The 21,476-nt window shown below is 40.5% G+C and overlaps 1 protein-coding gene across 1 annotated transcript in view; it reads left to right on the top strand.

Annotated features, from left to right (window-relative positions):
- The window catches only part of IKBKB (inhibitor of nuclear factor kappa B kinase subunit beta), a 543,710-nt gene that overhangs the window by 122,997 nt on the left and 399,237 nt on the right, over positions 1 to 21,476 (top strand). Inside the window, exon 4 of the mRNA XM_078666224.1 lies at positions 1,342 to 1,459. Within this exon, the coding sequence (XP_078522350.1) occupies positions 1,342 to 1,459 (118 nt within the window). The remainder of the gene's footprint in view (positions 1 to 1,341; positions 1,460 to 21,476) is intronic.

Genomic DNA, 21,476 nt, shown 5'->3' with positions numbered 1-21,476 from the left:
CGAACTTTTACTCAGTGAAATAATTCGCCCTCTGCTGCAGGGAAGCTTTGCTGTACCATAACAGTCTGTATCGAGCACACGGCAAATCGAATAGCAAAGTGGAACACATTGTTGTCATTGGAGCACGCTGAAATAACGGACTCGTCTCCATGGGACATTCCAACAAAGGTTCAGAAAGCGTGGCCTTGGCTTTTTATGTGAACTTTCACTGGCTGTGTTTTCCCCTCAGATAAGTAGCTCGTCAGCACAATGACGTTGGAAAATAGGTTTTATTTATTTGACGAGTGTCTGCAAAGGAAAGCGAAAATGGTAAAAGAATCGGACCGTGGCCTTGCCCGATCCACAGTTAACATGGAAAACGTGGTACCGCCTGTGGTGGTGACGTCCGTAATGGTGACGTATGATGACATGTGGAGATGCCGCATTATGACGTGTCCTTGGAATACAAGACTAGTGTCCAGGCGAGGGCACCGGATCGAGAGGAGCCCTGCTGGTAGCTGGAAGATCGCGTTCGCAATAGTTTTTTATTTTATTTTATTTAAATTAGCTGATTTGACTTTCAGTCTACAGGTGGAGGTGTTACAGGGAGGAGAGTCGGCTCATCCAAAAGTCGGAATTCTTTTGTTGCATGCTGTCTTTGCGATGCTATGTACACCAATCGTCGCTCTCCGCTGGGAACCTATGTAGACTGTAGGACTGGGATGACCTTTTGGAATGAGAATGTGGTGACCTGAATTGCCTGTCACCTGTGTAATTTATCCTGATTTGGCAAGGAAATATCTATTTCTAGCCTATAAAATATCAAAGGCTGCTTCGGCGAGAAAGTGGTAACACATTACTACATTTCTTTGATTTTTCCATCCATCTTTCCGGGCATTTATAATTGCCTGAAAAATACAAATGTCATCCCATTTTGCTGTCATATGCCTTGAGTGTTGTAATGCTCGTTGAGACTTGTAAGGTAAAGCAAAATGTCCCTTTATTTTCTGCTTGAAAGTTTTCAATTCCCATTATTTGTAAATTCTTGTGACAATGTTTGCACCCTAGAGGTAGATCTCAGACCTATGAAATTACCCAGGGCTCCAAATTCCCCATCTGCTGCCTCATTCCATGTCTTCTAGGAAACAAGCAGCAGGGCTGAAATCCACCAGTACATTAACAGTCCCTGTTGACCGTCCAGAATAGACAATAGAAGGTAAACCATATATAATTTCAATTAAAGGCGATGAGTGACGTTTGGTTTTCTGTAATTGTGGGCTGCATGTTAATCGTCGGTGGGCAGTACGCACTAACCAAGATGTCACATAGCATCAACATATCTCTCCACTTTTTCTTTCTCAGGTTGAATCACCCAAATGTGGTGGCAGCCCGTGATGTTCCAGAAGGAATGCAGAAACTTACCCCCAATGATCTGCCGCTGCTGGCGATGGAGTACTGTGAGGGTGGAGACTTACGAAAGGTAAGTGGGATGCAAACAATTTAAAGAAAAAAAGGGTCTGTAGGGTCTGGGTCGTCATTCAAATCTCTCTCCCCCACCACTAATTGAATATGCCTAGCTTGTCTCACTACCTGCTTTTGCGTTCAACTTTAAATTTAAATTGATTTCTGAAATACCATGAAGAGCCATACCTTACTACTCTATTCGTTCACCCATTCCAAGACTTAGAACTGAGATCTTGTTTTTTTCTACTTATTTGGTGAACAATATCTCAACCAGTGGCGGCTGCTAGGGAACAGGAGTGGTGAGGCGGGGCAGAGGGGTTGAACATCTTAAAAAGGAAAACATATCTTTTCCACGCCTCTCCATCACCACTTCTTTTCTGGTCAGGAAGAAGCTACAGGAAGTACCCAGGCACATAGGCTCCCCTGAGCCAATCACAACGCTGCAATGCAGGGTTGTGATAGGTGTGAGCTTCGTGGATCATTGCTTAGATCGGGACAGGGAGCCTGTGCATATTCCGCACCAGGGTGTCCATTACAGCCTGGTGGGGAATATGCAAAGTGTGCATAACTGCTGGCTGGCCAAAACGTCCGGCCAAGAAGTCATGCGCACCTAGTGTGCACAGTCCACGCCTCCTCCCTGAGCCACCAACCCCGCCCTAACCCAGCCCTGCAGTAACCATAAATAAAATGAGAATAATGTTCAGTTATTATCATTTTATTTTGCCCTTTTTCTCGGCTCGAAGAGCAGTGAGGCGACGCTCTTCCGCCCTAGCGGAGGAGCAGCCACTGATTTCAACCGCAAGACGTCCCATGTGGTCATATGATTCTAAGGATGTGCCACATTATTGCCTGTGTGGACATCTGCCAGCCACCTGCCAGTCATATTGGCTCATTTTCCGTGATTATAATGATAGGGCTGTAAATATGCTAGATATCAAGTTAAGCTTAGTGAAAGCATTATTCTTGTCAGGTGAGCCATGTATCTCCATGTAACCGTGTTTGATTGTTCGTGTCGTGTTTACAGGATCGCTATCCCTTACTCACTGTTTTAAGGTAGCAGTAGTCTGTTACTTGTGACTTCAGCATCTCATGATAACATCTTTCAGTTTCAAAATTTAAAAAGCTGGAGGCCTGGAAGACGAAACCTAAAACATTTGGAATTCACCAGTTATGGTAGCTATAAATCCTTACCTTCTGTTCTTGCCCAGTGGCAGTTTAAGTGCGCCATGGGCCGAATGCAAAAATGGAAAAGGGCCCGCCAAGCACTTGATTTAGTGGTAAGAAAGACACAAATGCTCTGGGCCCCTCACACCTCTGGCTGGGCCCAGTAGCACTGCATATGCTACACTAAGGATAACTACAGCTCTGCTTCTGGCATTCATTTTGGCCAGCTCATAGTGCCCCAGTCCCCTTGGCAAACCTGAAATCTGTTCCCAACAGCCTCTGGGAGAAGTGTCACAGAGTGTGGTTGGAGACCAGTCCTTGTTCTTCATATGCAGAGCCTACTCAAAGGTCCCTCACAATGGCTTGTAGGGAAAGGGAATCTTAGAGCACGTGCTTGTCGTAGGGCAGTCTTCATAGACGAAGCAGGCTTGGCAAGTCTCTGCTTTTGACAATTTTCTTTAAGGGTGGCGGTGATGAGCACAGAGCATTGCGCCCAGCTATTCTACGAATTAACTTTCAGTAGAACTATGTATAGGTTCAGAACCATTCAAGGAATATTATCCTTTCTGTGACGAGCCATTTTTTTTAAACGAACCAAAAAACGGCATGAAGAAAAGTACAAGGCCCAACATAAATTAAGGATGACATGGGGTAAGGTTTTCTGCGTAAAATCTCCTATTGGTAGGAGATTTCATGGAGAATTGATACTTCAGTGGTCTCAGGCACAGAATGTCTCTGACAAAATCCAGTGAACAGTACCCATGCAGCAAGATCACTCACCTGGCTGGACTGAAGTGTGGAGCTAAGAGGGCACTTTTGCTGAGGAACAGACGAGGGACTGTCCCACCAACACCCACAAATGAGAAGAGTCCACATCAGCAGCACCACATACGGACAGAGAGTAACCGCCTCAGTACGAAATGAGGCTACTTGCCCCGCCCTGGTGACCGGGCGTAAAGGTAAGGCATAGACTTGTTTCTGGTAGCTACAGAACTGATTGGAAGGCCATCAGTTTTCTGCTAAGGGACAGTGATGTGGGCCCTGAACGACTCTTCAACATGTGTGACCGACCAAGTATGTTTTCTTGCCCAGGGGACTTGTCATGAATCCTATGGTAATTGCTTCAAATGTTTCAGAACTGGGAGCTACCCCTCCCTTATTAGGGGGGCAGAGGAGGTGGTGGAAGTGGAAGGGGAAGCAAGAGACAAGGATTGAGAGGAGGAGAGGGAAACTGAGTGGCAGAGACCGCAGGAGAAAGGGGGTGAGGGAGAACATGTGTATCATGTTGGATTATCCAACTCTGGTGTCAACAAGAATCTATGCGCCCTGAAGAAGGTGATCTGCCATGTTAAACATCATGGGCTTTTTAACTAGGCATGTCCCATACTCTCTGCAAACCCAGGCTCTTGCCTTGTTCTCTCCATCTCCCAGGACATGCCTTTATTGAGACTCTTGTGTCTATCAAATTACCCATTAATGGAGTAAGGCAGGACTCTGTGCTCACCTCAATGTACCTTGCGAATTTGGACAGTTCTGCCTGTGGAGTGCAAAGACACCACCTTGACAAACATTGCACCTAAGGGCACAGTCACTGCCATCACCTGAACCTAACCTGAGGGCTGCCTGCCATCCCCAGTGATCTGCACTTGCAAGGAGAAAGGAAGCTGTAGGGATCCAAGTCCGGATTAAGAACCAGAACCTTGTTAGGGGTGAAATAGGGCAGAAGCATATTAACCTACACTTGAGCATAGTGAGGGTCCTATTTATATTTTTATTTATAAAACTATTATTATTTATTTTTAACCCTACGATAGGTAGACAGCAGTAAAGATATAATATCTACTACTATAGAATTTTAACCCCTGACCAACGGGACAAATATCACCGCAACAACAACAATGTAAACATTTAACGTTCAAACTCTGATGCTCATACCTACGTACGCCTTTAAAGAGCTCATTGAGAACTAACCTATCAGTCTGATCACAATGTATTTAATGAGGATTTTGTTTCCTTTATCTTAGATCCTTTCATTCATATTTTTCAATTGGTACACACAGTGCCCAGCAATATAACCAGACAACCTCCTGGCTATGAAAAAAGCCACAGTGCCTTTTTTTGTTTTTTTTGGTCATAGGGCCCACGGAGGATATTGTGTGAACCTATCATTCCCTCTATCATTAATGAATCTCAAGGAGAACTGACGCCCGGCAACAGTCCTTGTTTGGCTCGAGAACTGTCCTAGACAAAGACACAATTAGCGATTATATTAGGGAATTTCTGATATATCCATGGAATCAAACACTCTGAGAATATTATCATTATAAAATGTTCGATACCATTGGGATGAAGTGTTCTTGGAGAAAAATGCACTTGAGCGCAATTGTTTCCCTCCCAAATTTCAAATGCTACATCTGTCTGAGACCAACTACCACTGTGCCCTAATAAAGCTGGCCGTGTGAGCCTTTATGCACAAACACAGAATAAGCATTGAATCAAAAGGAGGAAATTCAATGCTCTTGCTATGACCTGAAGGAGGTAGACTATTCTTCGTGCGGAGAGCCTGCCATTATCCTCTCCAGAGCTGCAAAGCTAGGCCGCTGTTAATACTGCTGTGAGTTCTGCTGCATTGGAGAGGAGTTTGCCTTAGACTGAACGATTACTGCTGCTGCCAAGCTAAATATAAAGACCAGAACTGCCATGAGCAGAGCGCCTACAATTCTCTGAATGACTCCCTGAGGTAGAAGTAATCAATGCTGTGCTCAAGTCACGGGGGCTGCTTCTGCTGTGCACATTGCCCAAGGTACTGTCCGAACCCTGAAATTGCCTCCCTCTAGTGTGGCCTGTAAAGCTTCATGTGCAGCCCTACCTGTGCTTGCCGGTGTGCTTCTGCTGTCAAGCTTCTTCACCTTTGGAAGTCAGAAAGCACACATTACGGCTGAAGATACGTTCTTGTGCCAGTGCAATGTTCAGTGTTCCTCTGGTGCTAGACGACAGTGGCTATGTGTCTCCAAAGGCAACTTTGTTCTTGCTGTACATAGCCCTCATCTGCCATCCTGCTGGCTTGTGCCACATATGGGTGGCTACCCGCTGAGCTGCTGGAGGGACCCGATTGTAGGCATGACTAAAACTGTAAGACTGAACACATGGACACGAACGCAACTTTATAAATGTTCTGAAACTCAGTGAAGCAGACCGGCTTAGTCTGTATTACATGCAACCTAAAGAACGGTTTCCCTTTGGCAGTGTGCAGAATTTGTCCTGCAGCAACCCCATGTGGAGTCAGTCTGTCCCTGCATTGATTATAGAGTAGATAGATAGTAACTAACTTAACTACTAGCTGCCCAGCAATATTGACTTTTTTCTATGCCATTATATCTAACATTTAATAACTGTCTTATACTTTTTGTAAAGTAGTAATACTGTGTGCATTCAAAAACAGAGGATTATAACACTGCCTGGACATTTTAATGATGGTGCGCCAGTCAGAATTACTTTTCGGAGTCTCTGCACCTAATCCACCGTTCAGGCTGAAGCCTTGATTACTTGCCATTACTTTCCACTGAGACCCCAAACCTAAAGAGAAGACAGTTCTTATCATTTCAGGAGCTTGCAGTGGTAGTACTTTGTTTATGATGTTCTGGAGGCAGCTAACAAACAATATGTGTTACAAGGATTGCTTAGTGCCTCAGACTGCCCTTAGTCTTTGAGAATTTGCCCAAGATACTGTTAGAGCGCGCAGGTCACCCGACTAATTTTACCATATGCACATTTGGGCCCATAAATTCAATTTACCATATTTATTAATCAGGTAACCTACACTCTACTACCAGTAATCCAGAATACTAAATAATTCCTAAACCTGGACTTACCAATCCTTGTCCTTTGGCACCTATGACTACAACGGATCAGGGAGCTAGCTGCAAAGATAAGCAGTCTAAAATAACCATTTATAACATTTGCACTCTTTATAATAACCACAGACTCAGGAAGTTTTGAAAACCTTTATCTAGTCTTCATCAATATTAGAATGCATGAAGTTCACAGCAAACAAGCTATCAATTACCAAAATCCTGAAAATCATATAACCATGCAGAAAATAGATTATGCCAACCATTTAGAACTCTAAAGGGAAGGTAAGAACAGGGAACATGCTAGTAAGAAATTTCAGAAATTAGACTTGGTGTAGGGTGTCTAAAGGATGGGAAAAAATAAGGAACATGCTAGAATGTCACAGTTTGAGTACCCCTTGAGAGGTGAATAAGGAGAAGGAACTTGAAATGACAAAATTTTGCAATAACCATGTAGCTATAGGAAAGGTAAGAAAAATGGAACACGCTAATAATTCAGAGCAACCACTTTAATTTGGCTAAAGGGAGGGTAAAGAAAGGGAACATCTATATTTCATGAACAGTATTTCACAATTTGCTCAAAGGATGGGAAAAACAAAACATGCTAAAAGAACAGTTCAGATGTATGACTTTATTATTTGTCAGAACAGGGAAAGTAAGAGAAAGGAACAATGTGAAATTAAGACTTTGAAAACTTTAGCTATTTCAAGAAAGGCAAGGAAAGGACGCAAATGTGTTTCCCTCACAGATTTATATTTACCTAGAACGGTGTGGAGACCAACCCTGGCCACGGGGCAGTTAAGGACAGTAGGATCCCCAAGGAATGCAGTCCCCAGTAGGCCAGCAGGTGCAAAATAGAAACCTAGGACAGGAAAACCAGATTAGGATCAGGACAGGACCACCAAAGTTGAGACCAGCACCCGCAGTTCAGTTGCAACGCCTGCGCTACACCTTCTCTGCAGCTATTAGTCAAAACCCCGATTGGGTTATCGATTTCCCCAGCAAAGTGCTTCGCCAGCTCTTTAAGGTTCCCAAAACCCCGATTGGGTCTGTGAGTCTGTCTGATAGAGTGCTCCGCAGCACCTCTGTTTCGATCAGCTATTGAGTGCGTTGGGTCAGTGACATGTCAGCTATTCGGACAAGTCAGACAAATTCTCTAGCTAACCTAGGCTAGTTTTACTGTCAGTGTTCCACCCCCCAAATGGTGCAAGTGTAAGGATCCCCAATTTCGATTGGTCAATAGAAAGGACAGGTCATCACACCACCTAGGATTTGACTTTCTCAGGCATGTGAGAACACAAAGCAGCCATCTTAGTTCTACTGCGCAAGTGCAAAGAGTTTCCCACCAGAACTGCGAGTACGTCACGTCACATGGGTATGACCGACGCATGCGCAGAAGAAATTCCCGCGTAGGAGCAGCCATTTTAATCTGCAAGCGTATTACTATTAGTAAACACATAAGCAAGCGTCACTGGGACACCCAAAATGTCAGAATAAAGGGTAAATTAATAAGACAAACAGGTTGATCAGTTTAATTAGGGTTATTCGGGGTTCATAAATACAAGCAAGGCGCTTTATGTGCGAATCCTTGCTCCATCAATATCATTAGCCTGTCATGCCCCGGCCCACCCTGATCAGAGCAGCCATCCATGTGTCAATTAACCTCATTTTAGGAGCATATATTGTAAAAAACTAGCAGTGCTTCTTCCCGTCTGAACCTGGAATATAGTGTAACCATTTGCTCTTACTATGTTTCCTGCCCTCCACCCTCAGATACATTAGTTGCTGTTCCTTCATCTGTCATCAACTTAAACATTTTACAGAATTTGGCATAGGATCAGCAAAATAAACGGTTTCTGCAGACAGTGTCTGAATAGAATATCTGATGATCAAGATAATAATGACAGACATCAAACTGGTCACAAGGATGGCCGAATTTTTGGTTTTGAGCTAGTCTGCTTATCAAATGTGCAAGCTGAAGACTTCCAATAGAGAATGGGTATAACATTTTGATGAGACTAATAATAGCGCATGCTAATTCAATAAGTCATTGCAGAGTTGCATTAGAACCAAGAATTGCAGTTACTAGCCTTTATTGCCCAATTCCTGCTCCGAGGCAGAGAGAGCATGCCATCATTTAGATGGCCTGGGGAAGAACCATTTTTACTTGAGCATACTAAAATACATCAATCCTATTAGCTGTTCAACACTTTCTGTAACAACTCATTGAAGGAAAGCAGCGCAAGCTTTCATTTTCGAGTGAATAGTCTCTTACATCAGTGCAAACTTTCCTCTGCAGACTTTCCTCCTGTAGGTATCAATACACGTGCATTCATTGCCAAGAACACTTCCTTGGTATTCCAGAAACTGGCCTCCATCATTTGAATACAAAAAAAGCAGCCCACTTGAGTAACTTCTTACCCCTTCGTTGAATTCATTATCTTAGACATTCGGTCCTGGTTTGATATCTAGTTTAGTCCAGCAGTGCTATCAAATTGGTTTAGCTAGGCCATTTACATGAACCTAATATTTTCCACCTCTTTTCTGTAGTTCATATTTTGAAGTTTTCTGATGCCTAGGACTGAAAAGCACATATGTAAGCAATATATGGTGCTCACCTTTACAACTCCTGCTTTCCCAGTCTTTCACCCCCTTTAGACGTATGATCTACCCTGCATTGCTTGACTAAATCATAGTCATAATACATTTTCAATGGACAGTGCAGCAAAGAGGATTGAGGTGCCAAGAACTAGCTTTGTTAGATCAGGACAGTCCCTGGGAGGAATCAGGGCTACACACTTAGATGTCTAACCGCTTCGTTTTCTAACTTCTTAAAACACTCACTCTTGGCTACCATGCAGCAAGAGGATGTCCCATTCATAAGGCTGAAGGAAGCACTAAGAAAACAGAAGTTGCTTTGGTGAGTGTTGCTATAGTGAGTGACTTCACAGCAACCTCCTTAATTGAATTCCTAGGCAACAAAAATAATTTAGAGGGGACATACAATGATACATTATAAATCCCATGAGGCTATATGGCAACAAAACTATCTCTTAATATACACCCACTGGAACAATTAGGCTGTTTGTTTTCTCCTCTCAGTCTTTTATTTTGCATAATTAGCAACTGCTTACCGGCAGAAGACTAGTTGCTTGCTGTTTCAAGGTTTTATTTTCTAGATTTATAACTGCTTCACAGGCATCACAGCGCACATGTCCCTTTTACCTTATTTTAGATTTTGAATTATTGTAGAAATGTGTGGAATGAAATTAGAGCTAGACTTCAGCCTTGATCATGTTCTTTCTCTCCTGAAAGTCTCAAAACCTCCATAATATTTCTAGGAAGAATGACTGGCAGATTGTTTATTGTAATCTTTCAGTCCAAAATTCATACAAATCTATTTAAATTCAGGCCTACCAAGAGGAGCTCACCTTGATTAAATACCATCAACATGTGGTGGATTCTGTCCACACTCTCTCCATCCTTACTCCACTGTATGGTGATTAAAGACTACTGTTCCCGTCCCTTCTACGGCTTTCATATCTAAAAGTCGGTACTAATGCCTTGTTCAGGCTTACAGTGACATGGAATATAATTGCTGTGGTTCCTATTTCGGTCTTTTAGCACTTGATCTTAATTAAGTAATTATAGACTATGGCCGAAGGCAATGAAGAAATATATATATATATATATATATATATATATATATATATATATATATATTTATATATTCACTGAAAAAAACATAGGTTATAGACCATATATAGTTAGGAATTAGCATTTACAAAACCTTATTTTACTCACACAAAACCATTGAAATTCCATATATAGTTAGTTGCACTAACTATATATCGCGCACCCGCAATCCACTGCTGATGATGTCACATATTACATCATTCATGACATGGTCAGTGACATCACTGATGACATCACTGATGACATCTCAAATGACATCACTGATGATGACAACATCCAGTGACTGTATGTTTCTGTAAAGTTAAAATATGTCTTACATATTGAAGAATGAGTGGATGTATAAGTGTCTGGATGAAGGATTTAGTAGGTGCATGACTGACTGTATGAGTGAGTGATTAAATGTGTCTCACTGAGTGCATGGGTTAGTGACTAAACTGTTTTAATTTGTGCATCATTATGTCTCTTGTTCTGTAAACTGCTGCATGTGTTGATCAGTAGCTATATGACTAACTATATGGGTTATTGATTGGTTGCCCAAGTATTTGTATGGGAGACTGAGTGTGTGTGTGGGTGGCTGGGGGGTATATGACTCTGTGCATAGATGTGTGAGCAGTTGATTCACTAGATATATGGGTTCAAAAGTGCATGTGGAAACAGCTGTATGGGCGGTTGACTGTGTGCATGAGTGTATTGGTGAGTGAATGGATATCTCAGTGCTACATGTCAAAGTAAGTACATATGTAAAACACAGTACATGTGAGAGTTGACATATATAAATAACTGTGCATAAGAGCCAGTGAATGTGTGAGTGGCTGTATGGATCATTGTGAACTTGTATCAGGGATTGTATAAGAGAGTAAATATGTGTTAGTATATGTTTGAATAAGTAAGGTGTGTATAACTATATAGTTGAGGAAATGGAGGTGTGATTGATTCTTTGCAAGACTGACTAGGTGTGTGAGTAACTCCATGGATGAGTGACAGTCTGTGAGTGTCTGTTTACACTGAGTGTATCTAAGGTTATATTAGAGTCTGAAGAGGTTCATCGTATCATCACATGAATGATGTCATCAGTGATGTGATCAGTAATGTCAAATGAGATGTCATCAGTGATGTCATCAGTGATGTCATTTGAGATGTCATCAGTGATGTCATCAGTGATGTCATCAGTGATGTCATTTGAGATGTCATCAGTGATGTCATCAGTGATGTCATTTGAGATGTCATCAGTGATGTCACTGACCATGTCATGAATGATGTAATATGTGACATCATCAGCAGTGGATTGCGGGTGCGCGATATATAGTTAGTGCAACTAACTATATATGGAATTTCAATGGTTTTGTGTGAGTAAAATAAGGTTTTGTAAATGCTAATTCCTAACTATATATGGTCTATAACCTATGGTTTTTTCAGTGAATTTTCAAGGTTTTGTAAATGCTAATTCCTAACTATATATGGTCTATAACCTATGGTTTTTTCAGTGAATTTCAATGGTTTTTTAATAGCAAATATCAAAAGCTGTAAAATGTATTATTCTTTTAAAGGAAAAATATATTTTATATGTTTATTAATACATTTTTTTTTAAATTATTTTTTTTGTTTCGCTCCCAGTCCGCGAACCGGTTAGCTTTCCATTAGCTCAAATTGCTGCCGCGACCCGGTCCGCGAACCAGTAAACGTTCCGTTTGCGCAACTGTCGCGTTAGAAAACAACATCGTGACGCATCGCGTAAGCGCGACGTATCGCGTTGTCGCGTAATGCGTGATTTGACGCGTCGCGTTAGCGCACCCGGAAGTGCTTCGGTACGCGAAGCGAGGCGCGAAGCGCAGCTTCCGGAAGCAATTCGGGCCGCGGCGCGGAGCGCGCATCGTAAGCATAACAGGTCATGTGACTTGTTAATAACACTTTTTATTGGTTCATTTCACTTTTGGTTTCCTAATGATGTACGGCTAGGTCATGTGACCTAAAAATATCACTTTTCATTGGTTTAGAACTATTTTTTTTTCCCAAATGATGAAAACCCCTCCTTGTTTCCTCACTCTGACTTTCATCTTTGTGAGAGGAAGACCTTTTTTCATCACTTAGCAATGGCAAGTGTTGTAGCTTCAGCTAGTGCACCCCCACCACCACCACCACCACCTCCTAGGAAGAGAGGACCACCTGCTGAAGTTATCATTCAGCAAGAGGAGGAAGAAGAGGAAGAGCAGCAAGAGAGGCAGTTTTTGCCTGAGGAGCCCAGGAGGTCTCATGTCAAAGAAAATTATATTTGGCAATTTTTTAAATATCCCCGGGGCCAAAAAAAAGTGAATGCCCGGTATGTAACTTGCTTTATCTGCAAGAAAGATCTGTCCAGAGGACAGATAAAAAATACAGTTATGGCAATTATACAATGCATCGCCATATGGACAGGTGGCACCCTATCAACTACAGTACTGCGCAGGTACGTCACCTGCAGGATAACCCTCCTCCTGTGGCCAGTAGATCAAATGTACAGGAAGTGACGGGACCAGAGGCGAGGGAGACGGTCCCAAATATACAGATGAGGTTCGGGGCAGTCAAACAAGTGTGCGTGCGTTGCGGTCAGTTGATTTGCTACAGAGAAAGTAGCATCAATCTAATCAACTTAGCAATTGACAATCATGTTTGTACAAAACGATTCAGATAATAAATTCTTTTTTTTTTTTGTTGCTCCTGTTGAGCCCTTTACAATGAATCGTTTTCGTTCCCCCCCCCAAAAAAACAAAAAAAATATAAAACCGTTCAAAAAATACAAAAAATGTAAAAAAATGTTCAGAAAAATAAAAAAAATCTATAAAACAACAAAAATAATAAAAAAAAAGTTCTTTTCAGAACTACCTCTCCTTTATAAAAAAATTGCTAGAATGTTTGCACTCTGGAAACCTCGATTTCTTTTGGTTCGCTTCCCGGTTCGCTCGCCGGTACGCGAACCGGGAGCGAACCAAAAAAAAAAAAAAAAAAAAAAAAAAGAAGAGTAAGTATAATGGAAGGAAACAGAGAGTAATGTTAAAAGAAAGACAGCTAGAGGGAGTAACACAGAGATACTGTTTAATAGATCTATTTACCAAAGAAAAGATGGAAGAGGGTATAATTGTGAAAAACAAAATAGATAAGGAAATGAAAGAAAAAAAGGAGAGGAGAAGAATAATAAACAAGAGTTTTTTGGGAATGTGAGTGAATGTTCAAAATAAGATTAAAACATGTGGAATAACATAGAGAAAAAACAGAAAGCAGAAAAGAAGAAGTAACAGAAAAGGAATGATTGAAACAGCAAAGAAATGTAAATAACATAGGGGCATATTATCAACATAGGCGATAAAATTATCGCTGCTTTTATCGGCAGAAATCTGCCGCTAAATCCGCTTTTGCGGCAGAAAACTGCCGCTAAAGCTGCTTTTGCGGCAGTTTTCTGTCTATAAAAGCAGCGATAATGTTATTGCCTGTGTTGATAATATGCCCCTTAGTATGCTTGAACTACAGGGAGAAAGCATAATGAAGAAGTAGTGAAAGAGTGATGAGTCAGAGACAGTGAGAGTAATAGAGACGGAGTGAGTGAACAAGAGTGAGTAACTATGAGAACAGAGGGACTGAGAAAAGGAGTGGAAGGAGTAGAGTAAGTAAGTAATAGAGAAAGGAATGAGGTAAGTAGCAAAGGCAGAAAACTGAGGGTTAAAGAAATGAACCAGTGGAACTAATAGAAGTTAAATGTGATAGAAACGTAACGAAAAGAGTACAAAACATTTACCTTATAATTTTCGTTAACTTAGTCACTTGTTATTTTTATACTTTCAATCTGTGAAAGAAAGAACAAAAATTTGAAAAATATTAAAACATGTATTTAAAAATTAAAAAAGACAAGGGAAAAGATTGACAATCATCCAATTTTACAAAGAAATAAAGTTAGAGGCCTCCGCTTCTCCATGCCCCCTACACAGTCCTAAATGTATACAGTTTAAACTGAGGGTATATTGTTGAAGATGAAGTGAGGCCTATCTTGCAACATGGTGCATCTTTTGCACTGCTGCTGCGTCACAAAAGTGATGGAACAGCGACGCAAAAGAGGCGCACGGCCATCATAAAACTACCCCTAACATTTTAAATGATTGTTTCTAAATGCTGATAAGTTGTGGCCTATCCACAGATTTGTTTCAGGTGAGTCCAACTCAGATTTACAGATGAAATTTAAGTTATTGAAGAGTACAGAGGAGATAATACATGAGCAGGCCTACCAACAAAGTGAGTCATGTCCAATGCACTCTTGAACAAACTTCAGACCTCCTCTATCTCCTTGAACAGGCCTAAATCTCATCTACACAATGTGATTCGTAATGTTATGAAACACAGGTAATGTAATTGAAAAACGTGCAATTTTTTTTGCTCATTCCACAATCACATCACTGGTGTTTTTCCTTTGCTTAGGTATCTCATTGTACAGATGTAGTCTAGCATATGAAAGACTACGCAAAAGGTGAGTATTGTATGCAACAACTTTGACACTTACAGAAGCCTCAGCTTCTCCATGCCCCCTACACAGTCCTAAATATATACATTTTAAACTGACGGTATCTTGTTGCAGATGAAGTGAGGCCTATCTTGCAACATAGTACATCTTGTAAATCACTGCTGCATTATAAAAGTGACGGAACAGCAGCACAAAAGAGGCGCACGGCCATCATAAATCTGCCCCTAACACTTTAAATGATTGATTCAGGATGACGATAAGGTGTGGACTATCTAGAGCTTTGTTTGAGGTGAGGCCTACTCAGGGTTACAGATGAAATTTAAGCTTGTTGAAGAGTACAGAGGTGATAATACATGTGCAAGCCTACCAATGAAGTGAGTCATGTCCACTGCACTCTTGAACAAAGGCCAGACCTCTTCTGTATCCCTGGACAGGCCTAAACCTCATCTGCACAATGTGATTCATAATGTTAGGAAACACAGGTAATGTAATTGAAAAACGTGCAATTTTTTTTTGCTCATTTCACAATCACATCACCTGTATTTCCTCAGCTTAGGTATGTCATTGTGTAGGTTTAGTCTAGCATATCCAAGAGTATGGAGAAGGTGAGGACTGTATGCAACAGAGCAATGTACATTACTCACCTCCCTTGACACTTACAGAAGCCTCAGTTTCTCCATGCCTCCTACACAGTTCTAAATGAATATCATAAATACAAAAAGGTACAGAAATATTATACATGTTAAATAGTTTATTTTTGCTGTTCTCAGAATGTATCAAATTTCACTAAAAACAGTGAGTTGAAGGTATTCATCATATAACAGCGGGGGAAAAAAAACACAATCAACATGATTGTGTTTAAAAAAAATCATATAACATATCCAATCAGAAATCAGAACTCCTCAAAAGTAACTTACTTTCCATGACGTCGAAGGATGTCCTATGAACAGCTTATACTCTGTTGTGCTGCTATTATTTTCTGCCCGCCACTTTCTGAAAGAAAAGCTCCATCATTTTGACAAATATGTTACATACAATAAATGACTTCTCGCTCTCTACCGCACATTTCCTCAAGGCCAAATCGTGTAAGAGCCATTTATAACACTTGGAATTCTTCTAAGCAAATCCCGTCATTTTCTTTTTCCGCAACTTTTAGAAAGAAAACGTTCAAGATCACTTTCACAATCCTGTACTAGTAATATCTCACCCTTCTTGCTCACTCATGTTCCACATTTAACTTTTGACTCTGTACTACACTTATCCTCAAGGCCAAATAGTGTAGGAGCCATTAGAACCTCTTGAATTTCCTCAGAGCACATCCCGAGATTCTTTCCCTAAAATTTTGGTTGTAAAAACACCAGGTAAGAATTTTTAAGGTCAGAAGGCAATTTTTTTTTGAAAGTTAAAACAGAATCATTGCAGAATGACCAGCCGTTTCTAGACTTTAAATAAGCTGTGTAATGTCCTGATGTTGTTGAAGGACCGTCATGATATATAATTGCTGCAGTTACAAAAGTCCTTCCTGATATTGACAACTGCGAAGCCACAACATTTTTAATTAAAGTTGTCAATTTTGTTCCATCAGGCCTACATCGTTGGAACATTAAAATGACATACTGGCCATATGTTTGTATAAATAATGTGGACAGCATTGCTGACTTACATTGGCTACACTCCATGTTGTGATCGGCTGATTTTACTAGCTTATTAAAGGACACTGATTTACTGTCTGGCAAAGTTAAATATATAAATCTTTCTGAGTCTACACTACTAGTACTTGATACCCTACAATTCTCGCAGTCATGCTGCCATTGATAAGAAAGGCCAAACAGGTGATCTACATCTACACCTTCATCTTGCAATACATCAAGCATATACATTAAAAACTCCTGACAATCTTGCTGAATATTTTGAGAGAATTGCGTTTGACCTGAACATTTGTCTAACAGATTTCGAATTTCAGACACACTTTCTAATTTTGTTCTATCAGTGCTACATTTCTCTAACACAGAATTCAGCAAGCAGCAAAAACTTTGATCCGAATTGATCACAATCTGTTGTTTTAAAGTTTCTAGAGAAAAGACAACATTAACCACTACATTAGCATAGCAGTTGACACCAGAACTATTTTCAAATTGAAAACCAACAACATCTTCAACAGAATCCTTTTTCTTTCTGCTTATAATTTCAGGTTCATCGACTTTTCGTCTTTTTGCTAGAACCTCCCTACTATTGGTCACATTTCTTCGTTTCCGGCCTACCACACGTTTCTCAAACAAAGGATATTGAGGCAAATGTGGCGCATACTCTCTTCTTAACCTATTGTATTCCTTAACACAATCTAGATCCGCACAAATGTTTGTGACATCACACTCAATCAAGTACAATCCCGATAAAGTTCTGACTCGTGACAATGCCACATATGCCATACCCTCCTTGAACACAGAACTGCCAATATTCACCAATGCACTGTCTACACTTAAACCTTGCGATTTATGGATTGTCACCGCATATGCCAAGCAAACAGGAAACTGCTTACGACGAACATATAAGTCTTTTACAAGCAAAAACCTAGCAGAGCAACGACCAATTAGCTGTACTTCCTCAATGCCATCAAATTTAATTTTTAAAAATTCAATTCCATCTCTATTTCTGTATTTCACAAAATCAACAACATTACCCATTGATCCATTTACCAGACCTCTTTCAACATGTAAATTCCTTTTTAAAATTATACGGCAATTTAAGCACACATTTAGAGTCTTTACAAAACCTGCAGTTTCAGATATAGTCTTCTCTAATGAATCCAATTTTGATTTCAAATTCTCAGACAAAATAATTGTTGAACCCATATGCTCTACTCTGTCAATACCTTCCAGTTTCACAATCTCTTGGTTTTCTAAATGCAACATTTTGTTGTTGAATATGGCACATTCTGCAAGAGTTGGCATCAAACATATTCCAGATTTCTTCTCAGTAATTTTCTGAAAAATATTCTCAGGCACAACGTCTTCTTCTGGATACAAATTTGACAATAATCGTGCATGTAAAGCTTCTTTCCCATGCTCGGTCACTTTTCCGATTCTAACATCTTGTAGAATTTTCTTGTAATCTTCATCCTTCGCCTGACGCATATTTTCACGCAGTTCAGCATAATTGAAGTTTAACCATATATTGACGTTGCCAATGCTCCCTAGGCACTTCCTGGTATCTTCATGCGTGAGCATTTTGAACACAGGTTGTCCTTTCACTGGTGTCAGCTGCAGAAGATCACCGAAAACAATGATGTGTTTGCCACCAAATAACACATCATACTCTGTTTTCAGAACTTCTTGCATTCTCAAATGCACAAAGGCAAGCATGACATTGGAAACTATGCTTACTTCGTCAATGATAAGAAGTTTCATTTTCCTCAAGACTCTTGAAACTTCACAACAAGCATCTCCAGATAACTTGTGGTATTGTAATTTGTTATCATGCTCCACTGGCAGCATCAGTAGACGATGCAAAGTAATACCTTTAATAGTATGTGCTGCCAATCCAGTTGGAGCGGTGACAACACAAGACAGCGATGACTCAGTCCTTTTCTGCAAATAACATGAAATTGCTTTAATGAGGAAACTTTTTCGAGTTCCCGCTTCTCCACTCACGTACAGTCGGACAGGCTTCAACGACGTACATGAGCACTCTTTCTTCTCATGACTTAATCCATGATCAATTTGGTTGGTAACTTCGTCATATATTTTCTTCTGCTCAACGTTCAGTTGTCTTTCCAAGTCTTCTAAGTTAACCGCATCCTCCTGAGCATGTGCCATGGCTCTTTCCACTTCAATCATGGCAGTGGCAGCTTCATTTTCGATAACTGGTCCTCCTAGTGGATCCTGACTCAATGAAACAGAACTCTGACTGTCCTGAGAACTGTCTCTAGCAATCTCGGCTGCAATCGTTGCTTCCTGCTCGATTTCCGCATTCAACATTTCTAGATATTTGGGAAAAACAGGACATTCTATGGTCTCTTTGGCGGCATTGAAAGAGGCTTCGTAAGAGAGGAAATATCCAAGCAGTTCCTCTTCTGCATGCCAAGGCTTGAAAAGTTGCAAAAGAGCTAAATAGAAAAACTCTTTTCTTTCAGGAGATTCACCACTCAATTTTCGATGATTTACCAATTGACATTTTCTTTGCTTGACCAGACATCCCTCACTTCCAATTACAGCATACACTCCTTTATCAATATCTTCTTTGATGTTCCTCTTGAATATGTAATTTTGCAGAACCTCATACAGACAAACATTCTCGAGGTGACTGCTTCTATTTGGATAATATGTATCCAACATGTTGGTCTTCAAAATATCTGTACTGTTTGGCTCCTTTTCCGCCAAATACTCAATTTCCCGTACAGGTTTCAGAACTCGATTACGCGTTGCAGCAAGACCAAGACTCGCCCAAACGATACTCCTTGATTTGGCATAGAGACTTGCTGAAGACAACCAGTCAGAACATTCATAAGCTCCGATTTCTCGATGCGACAACATCTTCAGACTGAAACTGTACAACTTCTTACTGAGGCTCTTTTCATGGGAAATGTCCTCCCACATATCCTTCAATTCTGTCTTTTCTTTTTTGGTGATGTAAGATGTCACATACCGAGCCACAGCCATACAGTTATCAGCCACAAACTGTATATCCATGTTAGCATTCCACATGGACAAAATCACTGGGTTGTAGTCGTTGATGTACTTGGACTCTTCGTTCCTTTTCAAATTGTATGTATTTTTGGGTGATTTCTTCATCACATTATGTCGCAGCGAAGACATCAAACTGTTCACTCTTCCTTTAGAAATCACCGGTCGTGGAAAGGCGAAACGACTTTTGGTGTAGAACTTGTCCTTGTTTCTGAATTTACGACGACAGTACTTTCCGCAACGATGGCTTTGGAAGCGTAAAACTTGTTCTCTTAGGCTTTTGTCTTCCTTTGCCTTTGGAACAGCACATGTAGAATACTGTTCTATGAAACTCATCACTAAGTCATCTGGATCTGTTCCAAATTTGGGTGCATCTTTGATCCACAGCAGCATATGTATATGAGGAGCACCTCTTGCTTGGTACTCCTTCCTCCAGAAGAAATCCAACACCTCTCCAAGAGGTGGATTTTTCTTGTTCATGATGAAAGACATCATAGCTTCAAATCTATGATTGAAGTACCTGCATACATTCACTGGATCCAAAGAGCACAGGTCTCCGGGTGTCTTGAATTCGATATTTTCAATGTTTCCATTTGCCTCTCGTAGAAATTCAAGTAAGTCTTCCCAGCCATACTCGGCACAGCTGAGAGTGAGGAACCATGTGGGAGTTCCTAAGTTCCTCAGCATACATTTTAAATCACCATGACGACGGTACCAGTACTCATTAGTACCACGCTGACACGCCATGAGATTAATCAGGTGAGAATCCAAAATACTGTCTTGCACATTGACTTTATCCATAAAGTCACTTGCCGAGATGTTTTGCATGTGTACACCACTTTTCAAGATATGGTTCACTGCATATGACAGTCCAGACAGATCGCTTTCAAACAGGAGATGAAACAAATAGGGAATGCATTGACGAAACCTAGGATCTTCTGCATACAATCGTAAAGTCCGGTATTCAGAAGCAGGAATTTGATCAGGTCGCTCATCATATCTTCCTCCTTGACCTGTTGGAAATAGCTGTGGGAAACACCGAGCTTCCAAACTTTCCTCCCAAACACTAACGGGACTCCCTTTGGCTTGTTTCATTTGAAACAACTCAATAGCATTCCCCATGAGTTCCTTGGAATGCAAAGGATGAACACTATAATGTTCATATATTTCTTCATTTTTAGAGGGTTCTACTTTCTCAATTTGACCAGCACACAAATTGCTATCCTCTTCTTCACTTACTTCCTCTTCTGCAACATATACATTCTTGTAGTACTTATTGTTTTTCTTCAAATACAATGTTGCCTTTTTGACTTTCCTAACATCTACTAAATCTTGCCATATTTTCTTACTCTTTGTCGGAACCCCATTAACTAAGATAACCAGAGGTTCCTCTTCCACTTTCTCTACTCCAATTGTATTAATGTTTTTCTTCAAATCTAGAGGCAAATAAACAACTCTTCCCTTTAATCCTCTCTGTAAATCTGATGGAGGCAATTTCCCTGTCTTTGGCTCCATTCTTACAATAGCCTGAAAGGGATGGATACTTTGAATCAAAATAGATTCATAAGTATTTAAATCCTTCAATTCAGAAGGAATCTCAACCAATTCCAGATTATTATGAACCGCTCTGGCAGGCATCCGGTTTTGATTTAATTTGTTACAACAATAAGTACACACACGTTGATCCAATCCCAAATCAAAAGAATTTTCTACCATCAAGTATGTTGCAAAATCCTTCCATTCACTATTATTTTCCCTTTCACTTTTCGCATATAAATCCACTAACTTAGTCTGATTCTTATAATAAGTGCGTCGACAACACACACAAGTGAAATTAGGCCTCTCACTTGATTTCACCTGAAACGTGGCAATTTCCTTCTGAAAATTATCTGTACTGGAAACCTGTACACTATCTTTCACATTACCCTCTTCTTCTGGGTCAATTTCAACATTCTCCTCTTTACTTGTAAAGTAACAAAACTCAATTTCTTCACAAATATTCTTCACATCTACTTCAGAACCATGCAAAAGAGCAGTGCATAATTGTTTAAGCATAATTGCTGGACTCTTAGCATAATACAACATTCTAACTAATTTCCTCACTTTATTATGATGCACTGCTAGCATCCTGAAATGATGAAAAACACTCAGGCATAC

This window comes from Lissotriton helveticus, chromosome 11 (genome assembly GCF_964261635.1).
Source record: "Lissotriton helveticus chromosome 11, aLisHel1.1, whole genome shotgun sequence".
NCBI lineage: Eukaryota > Metazoa > Chordata > Amphibia > Caudata > Salamandridae > Lissotriton > Lissotriton helveticus.
The sequence above is the reverse complement of the archived record's forward strand: the minus strand, read 5'-3'. Positions and strand labels throughout refer to the sequence as shown.